The sequence below is a fragment of the Caretta caretta genome, chromosome 5 (assembly GCF_965140235.1).
Source record: "Caretta caretta isolate rCarCar2 chromosome 5, rCarCar1.hap1, whole genome shotgun sequence".
Lineage (NCBI taxonomy): Eukaryota > Metazoa > Chordata > Testudines > Cheloniidae > Caretta > Caretta caretta.
In genome coordinates, this window is record NC_134210.1 from 27,021,119 (window position 1) to 27,040,183 (window position 19,065).

General features: G+C 41.5%; 2 protein-coding genes across 4 annotated transcripts in view; one reads left to right on the forward strand and one right to left on the reverse strand.

Annotated features, from left to right (window-relative positions):
* NUP155 (nucleoporin 155) overlaps window positions 1-15,160 on the reverse strand; it is a 48,516-nt gene extending 33,356 nt beyond the window's left edge. The window contains exons 1-12 of the mRNA XM_048851705.2: window positions 14,966-15,160; window positions 12,571-12,708; window positions 10,975-11,071; window positions 9,680-9,750; window positions 8,997-9,089; window positions 7,651-7,817; window positions 6,560-6,665; window positions 5,930-6,003; window positions 5,484-5,575; window positions 5,235-5,332; window positions 4,598-4,750; window positions 1,207-1,307 (exon numbers count right to left, since the gene is read on the reverse strand). Of these exons, the coding sequence (XP_048707662.1) occupies window positions 1,207-1,307; window positions 4,598-4,750; window positions 5,235-5,332; window positions 5,484-5,575; window positions 5,930-6,003; window positions 6,560-6,665; window positions 7,651-7,817; window positions 8,997-9,089; window positions 9,680-9,750; window positions 10,975-11,071; window positions 12,571-12,708; window positions 14,966-15,101 (1,326 nt within the window). The 5' untranslated portion in view covers window positions 15,102-15,160. The remainder of the gene's footprint in view (window positions 1-1,206; window positions 1,308-4,597; window positions 4,751-5,234; window positions 5,333-5,483; window positions 5,576-5,929; window positions 6,004-6,559; window positions 6,666-7,650; window positions 7,818-8,996; window positions 9,090-9,679; window positions 9,751-10,974; window positions 11,072-12,570; window positions 12,709-14,965) is intronic.
* A 13-nt stretch (window positions 15,161-15,173) lies between these two features.
* WDR70 (WD repeat domain 70) overlaps window positions 15,174-19,065 on the forward strand; it is a 271,500-nt gene continuing 267,608 nt past the window's right edge. The window contains exons 1-3 of one of the 3 annotated variants that reach the window (XM_048851706.2): window positions 15,174-15,331; window positions 17,454-17,516; window positions 18,154-18,237. In XM_048851706.2, the coding sequence (XP_048707663.1) occupies window positions 15,280-15,331; window positions 17,454-17,516; window positions 18,154-18,237 (199 nt within the window). In that variant the 5' untranslated portion in view covers window positions 15,174-15,279. Of the gene's footprint in view, window positions 15,332-15,447; window positions 15,467-17,453; window positions 17,517-18,153; window positions 18,238-19,065 lie in introns of those variants that run through there. The other 2 variants (XM_048851709.2, XM_048851708.2) reach the window with 2 other exon arrangements.

The following is a 19,065-nucleotide window of genomic DNA, read 5'->3' on the forward strand; positions in this document are numbered from 1 at the left end:
CTGTCTAGTCTCCAAGGTGTTCCTTCAGTGTATGGTTGTTTTGTTTTGAAAGGACTCTTCCAATATGTCGGGGATCCCGCCAAGCTGCTCAAGCAGCTCCTACACCCACTCAGATCATCAGTCCTCTCCCAGCTCTCCCCGTGTATTTTAGGAATAGATGGAGAAGCCCTTCTGAAGGGCCAAACAGCAAACTGCCTACATAGGAGCTATCTAAGCATTATTTATTTTCTCTTACACAAGCATTGCTGAAAAGAAACAGAAGGAGGAACCAGAAGGGAGGAAACTGATGGGTGAGTCAGGGAATGATGAAAGGAGAAAACGGTAGATCAGGTTTCAACTCTGTATGGCACAACCAGCCCCTTCCTCCAAACACTACCAAACTGCTTCAACCATACTACTCTTGACAGCTCACTTGTCCACTTCTCCAACAACAATCTTCATGCCTTCTTCCAAGCTGTACCCTATCCATGGAATGCCCTAACTGAACTGATCCATAAGGCAATGATTCTCTCCTCCTTCAAATCTCTCCTACAGACTCACCCTTCACCTGTGACACCTACAAGAAATGAGCCAAACAATGGAATGATTGAGGGAAGTATGGCGGAGCTGATATACTTGTTTAATTAAACAAAAATAATGTAGTATCTCCCCTGCCCTTCAAATGTTTACTCTTAGGGGAATTCTGCGCCACTGCGCATGTGCAGAATTTATGTCTCCCACAGATTTCTTTGCTTCCCCGTAGAAGTAAATGTTGCTCCTCTTAGATTATAAACGCTATGTGGCAGGACCACGTCTTGCTGTGTTTATGGACAGTGCCTTGCACATTGCAGGCACCACCAAAACAAAAACAGTAGAAAATTTCCAACGATTTATAATGGCCAAGGTGTTTCTTACAACCCTACTTTGCATCAAACTGGGTTCTTCAGCTGGAGACTATTAAAGTGGCAGCTCCAACTGAAAGACACCAGCTCCATTCACAAAACAGAGATACCTAGTGTGAGACAGGTATGACAAAAAAACTACACTTAACAGTTACATAGCTCGATAAATATTTACCAAATAACTAGTCACAGGAGTTTTTGTGTAAGTTACCTTTTCTATATAGGAACTTAAAAAGTGATTCATGGAGCCTATGATATTCAAATAATATTCTCCATGCTGCCTCAAAAAATTGATATTACTTTACAATATTGAAGAGGTTACTACCTGTGTTTCCATCATTGGTTTTTGGAAAGGGAAAGAATCATGATTGATACACCACAAGATATCATTATCCTCATTTTCGGAAGCAGCCATCAGCAGAACACCTAACAAAAGAGTAAAATTAAGACTCTGTAGCGGAAGCAAAAACTTACATCAGGCCCACTGTTGCTAAACCTATATTTAAATTCAGTACGAGTCCATTCTACACATTCTTAAATTAATCTTACAAGGGGATCAACATCTAGCCATTGGTTGAGTTTATAAACTTAAGTATCTAAGGGGTTTTAGTGCAGATGTATATTTAACTGCTCTTTTGGTTCAGGAGTCTGTATTTGAACAGTCTGTTGGATCCCTTTTGCAGTATAATCTAACATGCACTATATATGCACACAATGTATTCCAAGATACTCTATACATGCACACAAACAAGGATGAAGGTTAAAATTAAGACAGAAATAACTGAACGTTTTTCACTGATTTTTATGAAAGATTATGAGATGTTTAAATATACCCTGAAAGTAAAAAATATCTGGAAGTTATTTTAATAATAAATTCCATGCTGTGAAAATTTTAAATAGCTCTTCCCTAAAGTAGATTCATCACTCTATCACTAGTGCAGTGACAAAAATGCAAATTGCTGCATTCAGAGTCAGAGACACAAGGTTCATCTAGAAGAAAGAGTTCAGTGCTAAAATAATACACAAACTCTCTGATGCACTTCAAGGATAGGCACATGAATATCCAATCTTCACAACACAAGGGCCTTACTAAGAATTTTCTGGAAGTCAAGGAGCCACATCTTGTTTGTATATATTTATGCAAAATACACAGATTGTAATATGTGCTTACAGTTGTGTCTTCCATGACAGAGTAATAACAACTGCTTGTTACCAGTGTTCACCGGCAATAAAAGTGGTATGGCTTCACCCTACACTTCCGGAGGGTAACTGGATCATAACAGAATGATGCATGATGTTTTTGGCCCTTAAGCTATATGCTATGTAGCACAAGTTTAAACAGAAAAAAGGTTAACTAAAAATATTGAAGAAAAAAACTAAAATAATTTTACTGAAGAAAGGTTGGGTACTGTTACTGCTATGATCTGGACCAGTGGTTCTCAACCTGCAGCCCACTTGCGGCCCAATCAGCACACAACTGCAGCCCATGTGACATCCTCAGGGCCAGACAGGTACATAAGAACATATATATTATGTGGACGTGGCCCACATAACGCACCGAGAGCTACATATGTGGTCCACAATGGCAAATAGATTGACAACCACTTTCTGGACCAAATGGGTCAACCTCAGCCTTGCTGTATGTCCTTGCAAACATCTACTCTGCAATCACTATCTCACAGGAGACCTATAAGGATTTATTAATACTAGTGTAGTGTTCTGAACATATAAAGAACAATGTAAGTCTTCATTATTAATTATTATTATTATTACTGGCAAGGGCTATTTATTCCAGATATTTAGAAGGGGTTCAAAGTTCAGAGTGTGACGAAGTCAGATCTGACACCTATACGTGAGTGGTCCTATTGGGTTCCAGGGAGATGGGTGAGTGCAAGCCTGCCCACGGCTAAAGGACCATCCCGCAGCCCATGGGGAGGATCCACAGAGCCTGGAAACTCAAGTAATTATGGAGGACAATGGACAAAATAACAGAGACAGGTGTGAAGGGCAAAGGGTCAAAAATAGGAAACCTGAGGGGACACTGATCAGAGAACCCCAGCCAGCGCCCACTGCTCCTCAAACATGTCAAGGGAACCAGCAGATGCTGCCCAGAGGAACTCTGCCTGGATGTGTGAACGGAGGGAGGTTTGGAAATAGGCCCCACAGTCGCAGAGAACCGCCTCAGCCAACATCCTCTCCCTGCCGTTATAGATGGCCACCTTGGCCATCGCTAGGAAGAAACTGACGAGCAGGTCCCACGACTTTGTGGGACCGTGGATAGGATGTGCATATATAAGGAGGTGGGGGGAGAAGTGCAGCCAAAAACTTAAAAGGAGGTCCAGGAGTAGCTGGAAAAGGGGCTGCAAACTGATGCACTCAAGGTAAATGTGCGGCAGGGTCTCCCTCACACCAGAGAAGGGACAGGCTTCAGGGACAGGAGTGAATCATGCCAAATACACATCCGTGCTCACGGCTCCGTGGAGGAGCCGCCAGCTGATATCCCCAGTGGGCTGCGGGACTAGGGTGGTTATAAGAGAGTGGTGGAAGTCAGGTATATCAGCCCTAAAATGGTAAAGGCCCTTTTCCCTTCGAGCTGAAAAGGTTACCTCAGTTTAACTGGAGAGCCTGAGGCCAATTAAGGGTTGCCTGTGATCTTCAAAAACCCCTTTTCTGGTAAGAGAGGAGGAGGAGGAGAGATGAGAGACAAGTTGCAGCAGAGGTAATGGCAGTAGGGAGAAAAGGTTTCTCCTGGGGGGAAGGCTGCCCTCCTCCCTATATGTGATGCAATCAAGCCAACTGTGGTTTGGGGAAGGACTGGCACCCAGAAGCCAGCATAATAAGGCAACACCCCAGAGAGGGGGTAAGGAAAGGTACTCTCTCTTTGTATTTTGAGTTTGTTTCTTTTGTTTGGCTAAACAGTATTACTTGGGCCTACTTTGTAAATATTGAAAAATAAAGGAGATGGGGGTGAAGGACAGGGAAACCCTCCAGAGTAAGACCGATTTACTCCAGGCCCCCACCACCAGACAGAGAAACGCTGAGGCTGAACAGGTGGAGGAGGTGCCTTGTCACAATATGACTAAACTCAGTTAATACACAGCAAATTTAATTTGATACTGAAGCCTCAAAAATCTATGTTTTTATTAAAAACAGAAGAACAACAAACACGAATGGGTAACATTTTGAGGAACTGCAATGTGGTTTGGTCATGTAGTGCGTTCAGGGACTTTAAAGTGCTTAGTTGCATGTCTCCCCTATGCGTCTTTGAAAATTTACCTGGAAGACAACTGAATGGCCGAAGAGGTCAATTACACTATAAAGAGTTTTCTTCCATTTCTGGGTCACAGTTTTGAATTTAGTCTAGGTCAGAAGTGACCAAAAACTGAAGCCACCTGAAAGCTATTAGGCCAGCCTATATGAAATCAATTAGTAATTCAGACAAGATCACTAACACAACTGGCACACTTCTTGGCAAACTAAGCTCACAGACCAAGGACTTAATGGGCACAGAGCCTAACTATCACTATGTCATGTCTAGAGAATGTCTTTCAAGGATAAACTTGAGGTACAGTGATAGGATAGTGTACCGTACCACTGCCTGTGTTAAACTCAAAGTTTCCTACACCAAGTTTCCTACTGTAAAATGCAATCATGGTGGGACTACTTATAAAAGTCTTAAAGAATGGATCTTATTTAACCTGCACTCCAAGGCTTACCTTTGCTATAAAGAGCTCTGTGCACCTTTGATGGCTTCTCCACATTAGAAGCAGCGGAAAATCCTGGAGGTAAGCGGATGTGAACCAGTGTTAACATGGAGGGTCGAGCCATTGGATGCTTAAATGGGGATGTACTAAAATACATTCGTACACCTAGGCCAAAGAAAAAAGGAGATCACTCTTAGGCAATGGATTTTGTGGAAATATTATAAGTGGCTAACAGTCTCAACATATTTGATGCAAGGCTTAATTCAGAAGCTTGTAAGAAATTCTATATAAATATTATTACATTCCTTTCTTGAAAACGATCCTTCTATCCAAGTCAAATAATTCTGGTCCTGATCTGCCACTAGTTTTCTGCGTAACCTTTGACAAACCACTCTCCCCCTATTTCCTCAACTGTAAAACAGCATAAATAGTTATATGGTAGGATCAAGTATTTATCAGATGTCTGAAGTGCTTTGAACGTATGAAGCAATATACAAAGAACAGGTAACATTATTATAATGATTACTATATAAATGTTATAGTATGCATGGGGGACAGACAACCTTGCAAAGAAAAATGTTTGCCAATTTTCCGAACCTAAGCAGGTCTTATTTACTGATAAGGGAAGGAGGTAATATTGATTTCTTACCAGCATGTGTCACTGCCAGCAACTGACAATCTATAGATTCTGAATTTTCAATCACTGCTATCTGAACAATAGGCTTAAAAACAGAACGATCTATAGTCCTAAAAGAACAGAAAAGAGTTTACGTAACTGACATCATGCAATAAACAAATCAGAGAATACACAACACTCTTCCAAAGTTTGGTAAAACAAAAAAAAAGAAACAAACAGATTGCCCAATAGGAAGTATTTCAATCACACGCTTCATATTACCTGGCAATGTTTCCAGCAGCAGAAACAACAGCATTCTGAGAAACAGAAGCAACTCTGGTCATTCCTTGACCATCTTGGCCCAGATCATAAACCTGTAATTTAATAACAGTTTAGTATTTAAATTAAATTAAATTAACGCACATAACTTTATCCCATCATGCAGTGACTCAGATTGCTCTCAATTCTTCTATGGCCTCAAGCTTCCATACACCAGAGGACTGAAGCAGTAGTCCTTCCTAGTTTTCAACAGCAAGGATTGTGGCCACAATATAGTTCAGAGGGGGAGGGAAATAAATGCAGGAATAAAATCCCTGGGGGAAATCCTTCATGTCTTGACTGGCATATAGAGAATCCTAATGTACAAACGTAGTTTTTCAGATGGGGAGGATAAAAATAACATATGCACGTAAGAAACTCCAAATAAGACATGGAAATTATTCAGATACCTGTATCACTCCTTTTTCTGAACGGGTATATAGGATGTTTCGAGAATTGTCAATGGCAATTTGAACTATGGGATCTGCAAAAAAAAAAGCAAAAAAAAAAATACAGTAAAATTGACAGTACTGAAACTTTACAAGGGTAGATTTGCCTGGCATTTGACGGAATCACTTATTAGAATGTACTCATACAGGGCATTCCATTTACAATGGGCTCCTGCCCAGGAACAGATTTAAAAGTGACATATTAATATTTTACTGAAGTACAGTAGAACAACAGACTATCACTGTCTAATCCATTACAAAACAAACATTTTAAATATTTGTATAACAATTTCTAGTAAAAGTTTTGCTATACTGATTACAATATTTTCACTCCAGTATGTAAAACTTACCAAATTTATACCACAAAACAGGGACTTTAGCCATTATGGCTAACATTTTCAGACTTCAATACCTAAATCCATATTTAGGGATCTAAGTAAGTAACTTGATTTACAGAATTGGCAACCACTTGTTTTCGTCCCATAATCCCATAGTCTTTAACTCAATGCACCCAAGTGTGAAAATGTTGGCCTAAGGTTTTTTTTTACATTAACTTATAAACATTTCAGTTATTGATACTTTATCACCTACCATCCTCTGAGAATGTGAATTGCAGCAATGAAGGAACAAGGAAAGAAAGGGAGCTCTTTGAATGATTGATCTTTCTACATCGTTGACTAAACCAGCCTGCCTCAGCCTACAATTAAAAACATATAAAGCATTAAAACTAGCTAGGTAAACTAGCCATGTGAACTCCTGCATGATGACGCAATACACATAGTTTTCATGAACCCAATTTTAAAGGGACACTCTCTATTTGAAATGTAGATAATTTAAAAAAAAAAAAAAAAAGTAAAAGTTGTTTCAGAAACTTAGAAGCCTCTGAATCTCAAAGCCATTGTTTGTGGTTTTCTAATCACATTTTCCATTTTTGGGGTGCATGGGTGTGGTTGTAATATCTTTCTCTCTCCTGCAATGTGTCAAGAAATGATCCAAACAAAGGAAACTGATTGGCTGATTGTTACAGCCACCTGCTGAATATATCTTAAAATTAAGATTTTAACTTCTTTGGGCAGGGATTTACTTTTACAGGACATACCACAATGGGCCCATGACTTAGTTGGGACTTGCAAGTGCTGATATAATGTAAATTAATAAAAATAATCAGTACTTTCTTCTGTTTATTGTAATAAAAAAATAAACAGCCTATAAAAGATTTAACAGTGCCGCTTTAGAGACAAAGGACTGGGCTCAAGTCTGCAGACTGAGTCAGTGAAGTAAAATTAAATTCATGACAGCAGATCAAACCTCATCCCAGTCAACTTCTAGGTTTTATCAGTCTCCAATAATCAGAACAGCTGCTCCTAGTAAGGTGGTTTTGAAGGTAGAGATAAGATGGTTGGGGACAGCAGTGTCTGTAGAAGTTGTCAGAAAGGAGATCTCATGATGCTTGCCCTTTGCAGAACAATTTTTTTTGCTCATTTCTCAAATAAATTAGCTTATCACGACTATAGGTTGATAGCATTTCTGTATTAAGAGCTCAGAGCTATCACTCAAATAAATTAAGGCAGGCAACAGAATTGTGGAAATGAGGTGACAAGATTGACAAATTTTCAGTTCCCAAAACCCCAACCCCATAACCAAGAACATAAAGACTATATTTGCATAAAGACTATATTCACCTGATAAGCTACTTCATATAAACAGCCATCCTTTCCAGCCAAAAAGATACGGCCATTTTCAGTGGAAGTTATGGTTAGAAGATAGGTATTATCAGTAGGGAGTGAATAGAGAGGATCTGGAAGCAGCTGCATTCCTCCAGACATGCTGTCATTCAGGGCTCCAGAACCTTAAAGAAATCAAGAAAAAACCCCCATCACATCTGTTGAGTTTGCTTGTTTAAATACCATGGTATTGTGATTTAGGACTATTTCAGAAAATCAGGAAACACTATAGTGAGACTGCAGCTTAGTGGACTGCCAGAGTTGGTTTCTTTCTTTTCTTTTCTTTTTTTTCAAGTCACAGCAAGTTTTGTTTACATTTTACCTCTCTCGGAAGCTTATAATCAATACTGTATGTTAAAATATTTTAAGACAATTAATATCCCAAAATCCTGACAAATCTAAACATAAGACTTCCCAGTTTGTCTATCAAACAGAGACATCATAACAACAACCTATTGAAAATATATTCTATTTTAGCCCTCTAATATTCTTACTCCCTCATAACTTTCTCAAAACCTCTCATTTATTTTTTCTACTTACACATTTCATGTGTAAAAATATACAGTACTGGGCTTGAGTTTTCTGTGGTTCTGAATCAAATGCCAAAGAGTTTAGAGTTTGCCAATAAGGGTACCTTTACATTGCATTTTGCTCCAAGTGGGAGCAAGCCTCCCAGCCTGGGTTGACAGATCGGGGCTAGTGGGGTCCCACTAGCACTCTAAAAATAGCTGTATAGACAGATCTTTGAAGTTGCAGCTCAGGCTGGAGCTCAGGCTTGAAGCCATCACCAGCCCTAGGCTTCAGAGCCCAAGCCACAACTTCAAAGTGCTCTCTAGACAGCTATTTTTGGAGAGTGTGAAAGAGCACCATTACCTAGAGTCTGTCTACTGGTCAGGAAGGCATGCTCCTACTCACTCCAAAATGCAGTGTAGATATACCCTAAGACACATTAAAAACTGATGCAGTTCACATGCTGCTCCTCCCTCAACACAATACTTGATTACTGGGAAACAGTTAACAGTCAGAGTATCTTCAAAAAGAACTAAAGGGTGGGTAACAGAGAGGATACTTCTCTGAATCTCTTGCAGGACAGGATACTGTATCCTACGTGAAAAGGATGCTATAAAGTTCTTTCAGCCTGGACGCAGAAAGCCATAGAATTTTAGGAAAAGCCCCTTAGCATGCAGCTTAATATTTTTTAAATTACATGACTAGTAATAAATTAATGTTGTGTGGCAATTAATTCGCAACTGAGAATATTATCCTAGAAATTTATATTTACTTGGGATGCGAGAGAGAATTACCTGCTTGCAAATTAGCATAGCTAAGTCCTAGAATCACTATATCCACAGGAGTGGCCAGAACCAGTAGGTATCGTACATGAGGCTGGAAAATACCTAAGAAAAGAAGAAAAGTTAGAACTTAGTTCAAGGCCAGTACACCAGATTCATACTAAGATCAACATCTTCCCTGCATGCAATTTACAATGGTCTGAGGGTTAGTCATATTGAAGGTCTGACAGCCTGTGAAGCGCCAGAATTAGAAAACTATATACCATTCAGATGCCCAATTTTCCAATGCTTTATCTCATTCTATTCCAGCTCTGACAAGTCATGAAATATTGAGTCTTAAAATGATATTCTTATTACTATCTTCTTTTAACCTCCAACCCTACCCCCTCTCTCCAACTCTGTGTCCAATCTGATGTAAGCAGCTGTGACCAAAAGAACTACTACAGCTAGAAACCAATATTTCATGCCAGCTGACAGCAAGTCAGAATTCCTAGTTTTCAAATAGTATAAAACATTAGATTGTAACTTAACAGTAATTGTAAGATCTCTAATGTTCATGACTACCTCACTACTTGTGACTTGTAAATCCTTCCATAACGCCTCTAGTTTCGTACAGAAAATTAATCAGTTTTTTAAATTTTTGACAGTGTTCAGCAGCTACAGAATTCTGGTCACTGTCATGCATTTTTTATTACCTGCCTTTGGCTTCACAAGACCCACAGCAAGAATAGTTTCACTAAGACCATCAAAATAAGCAAGGTCTCCCCTGTCAACAAATGAGAAAAAATTACATCAAAGCACAACAGAAAAGACTTTCAATATCCAATAATTTCTAAATATACAGAATCTGAAACTTTTAAATTCTTCTGTTACTATACAACAATTGTAACCCATCTTCTGCATTCTTTTCTTAGGGTGGAAGCAAGACCATTAGAATGGCACTGACCGAAAAAAGTAATCATAATAGCTATGTAACCAATCCTCTGTTTGGAATGAAGTAGTCATTTATGCTTTAAGTTTCAAATTTAAAATCCAACTGTATTTTTAATTCTCAGTTCCTTGTCTATTCACACAGTCTATTTTGTAGTCTATAGTACTCCCAAAGTTAGTCCAGATATAGCTCAACAGGAGAAAGGGATTCACTGCACTATTCACAACCAACTTTCTTTCCTTCCTTCCTTCTTTCTGATAAAATTAGCTAAAGTGAGTTTAATTTACTATGGGGAAAAAAATCTATATATAAAAAAACCCACCTGTAATACCGTGAAGTTAGTATTATTCAACCCTATTGGTGCATTCATTTTGGAGATATTAACTAACCCTGAGTAAAGCACAAGTCTCATTTAAATCTCCTCTAGAAGTGTAATAATTCAGAAGAAAAACTGCAGTTACAGAAAATAAGTTATACTATAGAGACACATAAGGAACACAAACCCATGCACTGAATGGGCATCACAAGCATCTCTCCCTGAGGCATTCAAAAAGACTATGAATTTATCATCATAGTTTTATGAATCTTTAAATCATAAGTCAGGTAAGATATTTATATTAATAATAAATGTAAGTCAGAAAGCTTTGGTATATCTTCATCATTCTAAAGCCACATTATAAACATAAAAATAGCTGACTGTGGGAACATGATTGCCTACTACATATACACCATAATGCATGGATTAAACCTAGTCAACCAAGTTAATTGCTGTATGAGCATATGGAGTCTAAAATAAAAACATTCCTCTTAAAAATTTTGAACTCAAGCTCAATATAAATACACCAACAACTTTAGGAGAGTAGAGAAGCCTAATACTAAAGGCATGCATTTTCCTTACCCATCTCTTATCCCCCCTACACCAAAAATCCAGAACCTGAAATGATCAAGGTACCTTAAAATAAGTACACTTCTGTGCTGAAACAAACCACTCCCCTTATAACCATGACTTAATTCAGATTTAACACCATATATACCTGTAGAAATTTGTTTTCTACATACCCATCTTCATAATTCCACATAAAAATGTCACTGTCAATAGTCAGCCATGCCCTGCTGATATCTGAAAATACTCCCATCATACAATTACATTGCATATCTGAAATACCACAGATGTAAGGAATAATGTACTCAGGCTAGCCATGACAAAATCCCCATCAGGCTATTTTAAAGTTGTAAGAATATGCACAGATACTAGTTAAAGAAGTTCTGTATGTGTGTACGAGAAGCTGACATATTTTGACAAGTGTGAAAAAATAAATGAAAACTAACTTTAAAAGAAATCAGATACAGATGTTGGGGGAAATTTCCTTGGTATTAGCTGTGCACCTCCCAAAGCTATGACATCATACTGCAGCTTTCTCTGGCCCTGCTTTGTTTGAAGATATTGCATATCAAACACATGGGGCATATTCACTATTTACTGCTGGTAAGTACCAGTAATACCAATGGACGTTCCACCTGTGCATCATAAATAGACTATGCTCCATGCTGGGAAAACCAATAACTACCACTGTTGATGCTTGGGCAGAATAAAATGTTCTCTCCTCAGACACCTTTTTACAGAGTTGGTGGGGGAAAAAAAAAGCACCATTTTGTAGCCCTATTACTTAAATGAGCATTAAAATTGAACAATCCATTGAAAGCAATAATGACTATTTTCACTTTCAAGGCCTTTCAGGCCTATCCCCACACTACCTACCACCAATGATGCCAGCCTCCATTGTCCCCTTGTTAAATTTCCAAAATAAGCAATTTTGTGCTTACTCCCATGCTGCCCCTCATGCTTGGCGGGAGTTCTACATAAATGTCTGCAAAGCTACATCATTTTTCACCTTCAAATCCTTAAAACTCTCCTTTGCTGTGCTGGTGCCTACAGAACGCTTGATAGTAGTTAGGCTGCTGGTGTGTTGAGATTGCTGCATATCATGCTGACTAACACACACTCACACACAAACCAAAATCTGAAATGGTGCCCCTGGTGAGCCAGGAGTGGCCAGAGAGCTGTGGGATGGCCCTGGGCTCTGGCAAGACATAGCCTCCTCCATGCGATAGCACAGAGCCAGCCTTGAGCCACAGGCTGAGTGCCACGCACCACGAGCTGCTGCACAGAAGTAACACCCAAAAATATTTAAATAAATGACATTCTATTATTTTTAACAGTACAATTAAAACTGTAATTGTAACTATTTTTTATTCTTGCAATTAATTTTTTTTATCGTTTGACAGCCCTAAAAAGATATGCACCTCACGCAAGTAAGTTATTCCACTTGATTTTAAAAGCACTTTATTTTTACCTCTAACATATGCAGACCCCTTTAATTTAAATGTACTAAAATTGTTATGACAAACATACCCAACTGTCATTAAGCATCAAAATTACAATATGTAGCTGCCGATTATTGAAGCAACTTCACATAGATGGACCCCTGTAACTTCTTGGGAGCCATATGGACTCCAGGGTGTGTGTGTGCAGGATAAGGGTCCATCCAGGGGAAGCTGCTTGAAGGATCAGGGCCAAAGTGATTATGAAATAACAAAAGTTCATTTATAAAATTATTATACACACAAAATAACATGCTATTTTTATTAGGATACGTCCAAATTGCTCCACTAGCTCAGGGGGAAGCGGGACTCTGCGGATTGAACTGATTTCTGGAAGATTGGGTATTGAGAGCAAACCAGGTCCTTGCAAAGGATAATCCATATCGGACATACCAGAAACTGTGGGACTACCTGCAATTAAAATAAATAAATAAAACACTTTAAAGTTTCATATGAAAAACAAGTTGTCAGCCAAAAAATAATACCCAATTGATACTTTACTTCAATTATCCTTAAGAGATTTCCCCTGCCCCAATATTTGAATTAGCAAGCACTAATTTCTGTTAAACCTGAATTAGACTACTTTATATTCCTCTCTTAATTTTGGTTGATTATTTCAGATAAATGGACAAACTAGAAAGTCCTTAAACCACAGGGAAGAACTAAACCAAATTTTAGCCCCTGATCCTTCAAAGACTTAAGCACATGTTTAATTTGAAGCATACGAGTAGTATTAAACATGAGTTTAGCATGTGTATAAATGTTTGTAGAATCAGGACTTTATACTGTAAATCCTAAATGAGACATGAGCAAAAGCAAAATTTACAATACACAAATAATACAAGTGCACTGAGCGTAACACAGCTCACTCAAAATATTTATGAAGTATTTTTAAAAGAGGGACTTTCACAATTTCAAGAGTATTTGTTTAAAGCCATATCTATAATATACATTTTAAATAAAGAAAACAAATAAAACATCTAGTGCCCTCCTAAAATTGGCTGATAGGCTCTCAAAATCTAATTTTATATATATGCTATAAGCACCTTCCATCCGAAAGGCTCTCGTAACTTGTTCACAAACTACATTGGTATAATACAAGTGAAATACAGTCCCCTCTGTCTATTATAAACTCCAAAGTTTATATTTGCAATGTTTTTCTCCTGCCACCAAATGCAAGTTAGGCTAAATGCAAGGAGAGTCTCCTTTGTGGGAAGAGACTTATCAGACCAAGAAAAGTGACGGTCTGTAAAGCTTCCTAAATGTTGTCTTCCTTTCCCTTTAGTTACACTTTTGACAGCTAAGTAACTTTTGAGATATTTTCATTTTAGAACTGCTGTTTCATATTCTATATTAGTGAAATCAGTTTCAAAAACTGTACTCTTTATTTGAGGAAAAAAGAGAACAAGATGTGTAATCTGTCCATGCACAAAAAGTTGCAAGATTGGGGCCTTGTTTTGTTGACTTTACCCTCTTTGGATGCATTTAAGCATCAATCTCTCCCCCCTTCTTTTTTTTCCGTTTTCCTCCTAGAGTCAACCCCAATGCTATCGCTCACTATAGGATCATTTAAAATGACAGGTGCTTTAACTTAAGTAACTGTTACACGTAAGCGAGGTGCTCCTGACAAGGGAGAAACCTACATAACCCATCAAAGATGACTGAACTGAACCACATAAGGAAAGGAAGCAAATTCTCAACATACATGAAATATGGGCAATAAACTTTAAGGCAAACTGCAGGAATTATCTGGCAGCGCTAGCCTTAGTCACCTGTGGATGCTCACAGCTTGTCTATGGTACCAGCCCGATGGATGGGCAGCAATCAATCCAGCGGGGGAGAGGAGGAGTCGATTTATCATGTCTGGTATAGACTCAATAAATTGACCACCGATCGCTCTAGCGTTGACTCCCATACACCCTCAACGAAATCACAAGGGGAATCAACAGGAGAGTGTCTCCCGTCGACACAACGCGATAAGTAGATCTAAGTATGTCAACTTCAGCTACGTTATTCACATAGCTGAAGTTGCATAACTTAGGTCCATCCCTCCATAGTGTAGACCAACCCTAAAGCGCCTCATATGTCAGGGTATATCTACAGTGCAACAGAACGCCCTCAGCTGGCCTGGGCCCATCGGGCTTGGGCAATACAGGTTCAGGCTCCAGCTCTGACACCACACAAGAGGCGAGGGTCCCATAGCCCAGCCCAAATATCTACACTGCAATTTCACAGCCCTGAAGCACAAGCGCTGCAAGCCATGGGTGTTTCACTGCACTGTAGACATAACCTCGGAGACTCCTCAGCGGAACCAGGATTCTGGGAAGTGCAGTTTTCACGACCATCCGGAGGGGCTGGAGACTAGAGACGCCAGTGCCCCATGAGCTGCAGTTTTGGCTGGATGTGACTGCCTGCGGGGGGCCGAGGGCAGGAAGAGGGTCGCAGAGGCACAGCACAGGGCGCTCTGGCACTGCTGCCCGCAGAGGGTCCCCAGAGCAGCCATCCCTGCAGGGAAGGTGGGGGGTAGCGCGCGGATCCCCGCGTGACCACCGGGCCCCAGCGGGATGAGCCGTGTGCGCCCGACCCGGCCGGGGAGAATCACAAGGGGAGGAGGAGGAAGCTCTGAGCGGGGCACCAGAGCGGTGAGCGGGCCCGTACGGATCCTCACCGGGCGCCGGCACAACCAGCAGCTCGGACAGGTCTGGGTAGCAGCGATCATCCTGGATCTGCCGGTCGATGATGCGGCCCGCGTTCTCCAGCGCCTCCTGCAAGGCCGGGGCGGCCGGGCTCATCGCCACAGGCATAGCGATATCGGCCGGAGAGAGACAGGACCGCGCCAAACCCCAGCAGCCACCGCGCCCGAGCGTCTGACGCACTTCCGCCTCACGACCAGTCACTTCCGGCGAAGGACGCCGCCGCAGGGAAGGGTTAAGTTTAAACTGGTCGCTGTGGTGCGGCGTCGGCGGGGAAGAAGATCCGGCGATGGATGCAGAGGAGACCGTTGGGGTGGGGGCGCTGGCGGCTGAGGCGTCTCGTGAGTGAAAGGGGAGGGGCAGGATGGAGAGCAGGACCAGGGGCTCCGAGAACCTGGCGGCGGGGTGGGGGGAGGAGGAGGAGGAGAAGAGCCGCGCGCCTTCCCTGGGCGCTCGCACCTCGACTGCAGAGCTTGGTAATCCCTGGGCTCTTGGATCGGGCCGGGTCGGGCCGTGTGCGCCGAGGTGACGGAATAAAAGAGCTCGGTTGCTCCTCTGAGGGCTGGTCTTAGCAAGTGACACCCCGCCCCGGTCAGTGCCGAAGTCACTAGCAGTACCCAGCGCTTAGATGGGTGGTATCTTCTCAGCCAACGTGTGATTTAACTCCCGCTGCGCCCAGTCTGCGTCTCAGCGACAAACTCTCCTGCTGGATTAGCGTACAGCGCCGAGAGCCCCAGGAGGCCTACATCCTTCCCTGTTCCTCACAAACAGATGCACGACCTGCTCTCAGGCAGAACATTAAGATATGTTCAGTGAAGGCATGTCTAACATTAGTCTGTAATCTGTTGTTTGTACTTGATAAAGTATGAGGCTAGAGTTTTTAAGACCACAGTGTGGGCCAACATCTCTATTATTTATGAGTATTACTGTAGCAGCGAGATTGGAACCTTGTTGTGCTAGGCACTCTGCATACACACAGTAAGAGAGTCTCTGCAGTGAAGAGCAGTCTAAAAAGCCAAGACAAAGACACAAGAAAGGACATCTCATCACCTGCGTTGTGCATGAACAAACTAAGGGCTTGTCTACACTGGCACTCTACAGCGCTGCAACTTTCTCGCTCAGGAGGGTGAAAAAACACCCCGAGTGCTGCAAGTTTCAGTGCTGTAAAGTGCCAGTGTAGACAGTGCACCAGCGTTGGGAGCCGTGCCCCTCGTGGAGGTGGGTTTTTTTCAGAGTGCTGGGAGAGCTCTCCCAGTGCTGTGCCGTGACTACACAATCCAATGCTGCGCCAGTGCTTTAACATTGCCAGTGAAGATGTGCCCTAAGGCACTGAGAAATTAGGGGACTTGTCCAAGGATATACTTGATGTCTGTGGCAGAACTGGGAAGTCCCAAGTTAATATCTTAATTGCAAGACTATCCTTTCCTTAAGTAGAAGATGATAAATGGGAAAGAATTAACAAAGAGCTATAAAGCTGCTGGACTATTACCAAATGAAGTGCAAACCAATTAAATAAAGATGTTGTTAATAAAGGCTAGGATTTTTCAAACAAGCCTAAGGGAGCTAGGTACTATTGTAATATTGGGCCTACAAATTTATCCTAATTGTAAGCAAAACTATAAAGTGACTGTTGAATATCTCAGCCATTACACTTTATAACCGTGTCCCATTGGACACTGAGGCCTGGTTTACATCTAAAACTTAGGTAGACCTAGCTACATCGCGGTTGACCCAGCTACATCACTCAGGGCTGTGAAAAATGTCATGCTCTGCACACTGTAGTTTTGATGATCTAATCCCCAGTTTATTCACAGCTAAGTAGATGGAAGAATTTGTCTGTTGAGCTAGCTGGCGCCACTCAGAAAATCACTGTAGTGTCTATACTACAGTGGCAGATGGCTGAGATTTGAGCCTGTGTTCGTGCAATGTTTAGATAGAGTTCTCTCCAACTAACCATGCTGCTAAACCTGTTTGGGGGGATGATGCCAGGGACTTACAAGTGCAAGAAATATATTGGGGAAGGAGGACTATAAAGGGTAACTGGGGAACATGGAGAGGGAAGTGAGTTTGGCTGGGAAAACAACAGCCTGCTTGAGTGCTGCCACAGCAGCAGGGACAAGAGTCTGTCCAGCACCATATCTGTGGCTACGATGTACTGTGTGTGCAGCTCTGCTTATCCAGTAGGGCTGCTTCTCAGTAGCCGTGGGTTCAGAGAGTCCTGAGCAGATGTCTTTAGGAGTTTCTGTGAGTGGGCCAATCCCCTTGTGGCAGGGCTCTTCTTGGTCTGCTGCAATCTCCCACGCAGTCACTTCCTGCTGGTGGAGGTGGCTCCTGTTGTGCTTCCTGGTGCAGCTCCAGCTGAGCAGCTAGGCATGGAGGGCGATGAGTGGCCACAACAGAGGAGGTGCTGGAACGGTGGGCTCTATGCACAGAATTTACTCTAACCATTCTGTTCCTTTGTAGATATGGAGCTGGTGGGAGGACCCCATCCGGAGCTAGCAGCCACGATGGGCTTCTCAGGCTTCGGTAAGTCCAGGGCTCATGAGAAGGGAAAATGAGGCACTGTCTGTGTGCTGGAGGGATACACCTTGTGCACTGGGAAAGTACTGGTTGGGGATGGTGAAGGGGGCAGTAGGCAGGAGTGTGAGTCTCTGTGGAGTAGGGTAGCATTATCCATAGCTGGAAAGCCTAGAGTACCTCTTGGGGCAGGATGCACTTGTTAAGGGTGTTGCAGTTCAGATGAAGCTTAACGCTGAAGCTTGTTTGTTCTTTCCCCAATTTTATATTATGGGTTGTGATTTAGAAGACTGTAAAATGCTCCTCAGTGGGTTGTACTATAGTATTTGTGGATTTAACTTTGACAATACTCTTGGAAATGCAATGTAAAAAGCATGGTAACATACGCTATCCAATTCACATCAATCACAGTAACTGTATATAAACTATGTGTGTATAGTGGGGAATAGGAGGTAGATTTTTTTGAAAGGCATGAAGGGCAGTAAGGTGCCCAATTCCCATTTATGTAACAGTCCTAGTGAGAGAGTTTTAATCTGAAACTTGAATTGAAGAGCATCTGAGTTACCCTGGTCACTTACTCATTTTAATCTTCTGAAGTTCATGTTACTTGGTCTTAATCAAAGTTTCTTTTTCACTCATCTTTTAGGAAAGAAAGCACGAACTTTTGACTTGGAAGCAATGTTTGAACAAACTCGAAGAACTGCAGTGGAAAGAAGTAAAAAAATGCTGGGTAAGATAGGTGAATCTCCCATGCTTGTGTATTTGACAAAAGGCTAACGCACAATAATCTAACGTGTTTAACACTTGCCTTGTTTACATGTAGGTGTGAAAACATGTTGGAGAACATGTTTTAAAAATACACTTCATCATAGTGTAGACTGCTGTAGTGGGGCTGGATCATGCTGGGATGACATACCGGGACTTTTGCTGCCTGGAGAATGCCGTTTTGTTCTCGAAACAACATCCTCCCTACAGTGTGTGGTGCATGCACAGTCACGCTACATTGAAGACACCATTTGTTAGAGCAAAATGGTGTCTTCTGCATAGCATGTGTGTGTGCAAGGTCATGCTGCCAGGGGCGTTCCAGTAGCTTCCCCTTCAGGACTTCACCACTGAGTGTGGACAAGTCCTAAATAGTTTGGGATCTGCTTACTTGAGAGATACCTCTCTCTCCAGGCCGCACCTTTGTGGTTGAGATCAGCAAAGTTGCTGAAGCTCCCTTATTATAAGTATAAGGAGCTACTTCCAAGTCATTATTCTGGACTATCTTTCAACCTTGGAATTTGTTCCCCACACCCTCTGGTCAAAAATAACCAGAATTTGTTAACTTTCAGGCATAATACAAGGCCTGTGTAATTACTGATCCATTCAAGGAGGGGATGGGCACGTGGGTACAGGATTTGATTATCATGGTTCTGATTCTGTGCTGAGAGCCATGTGAACACACTTCTGTGCAGATGCCTATTGGCTTTGGGGCTCTGAGCATTTGCCGGAGTATACCTGCTTTGTTCTTAGTTCAGGTTTGGGCCTAAGTCTGCTGTAAATTATGTATTTATTT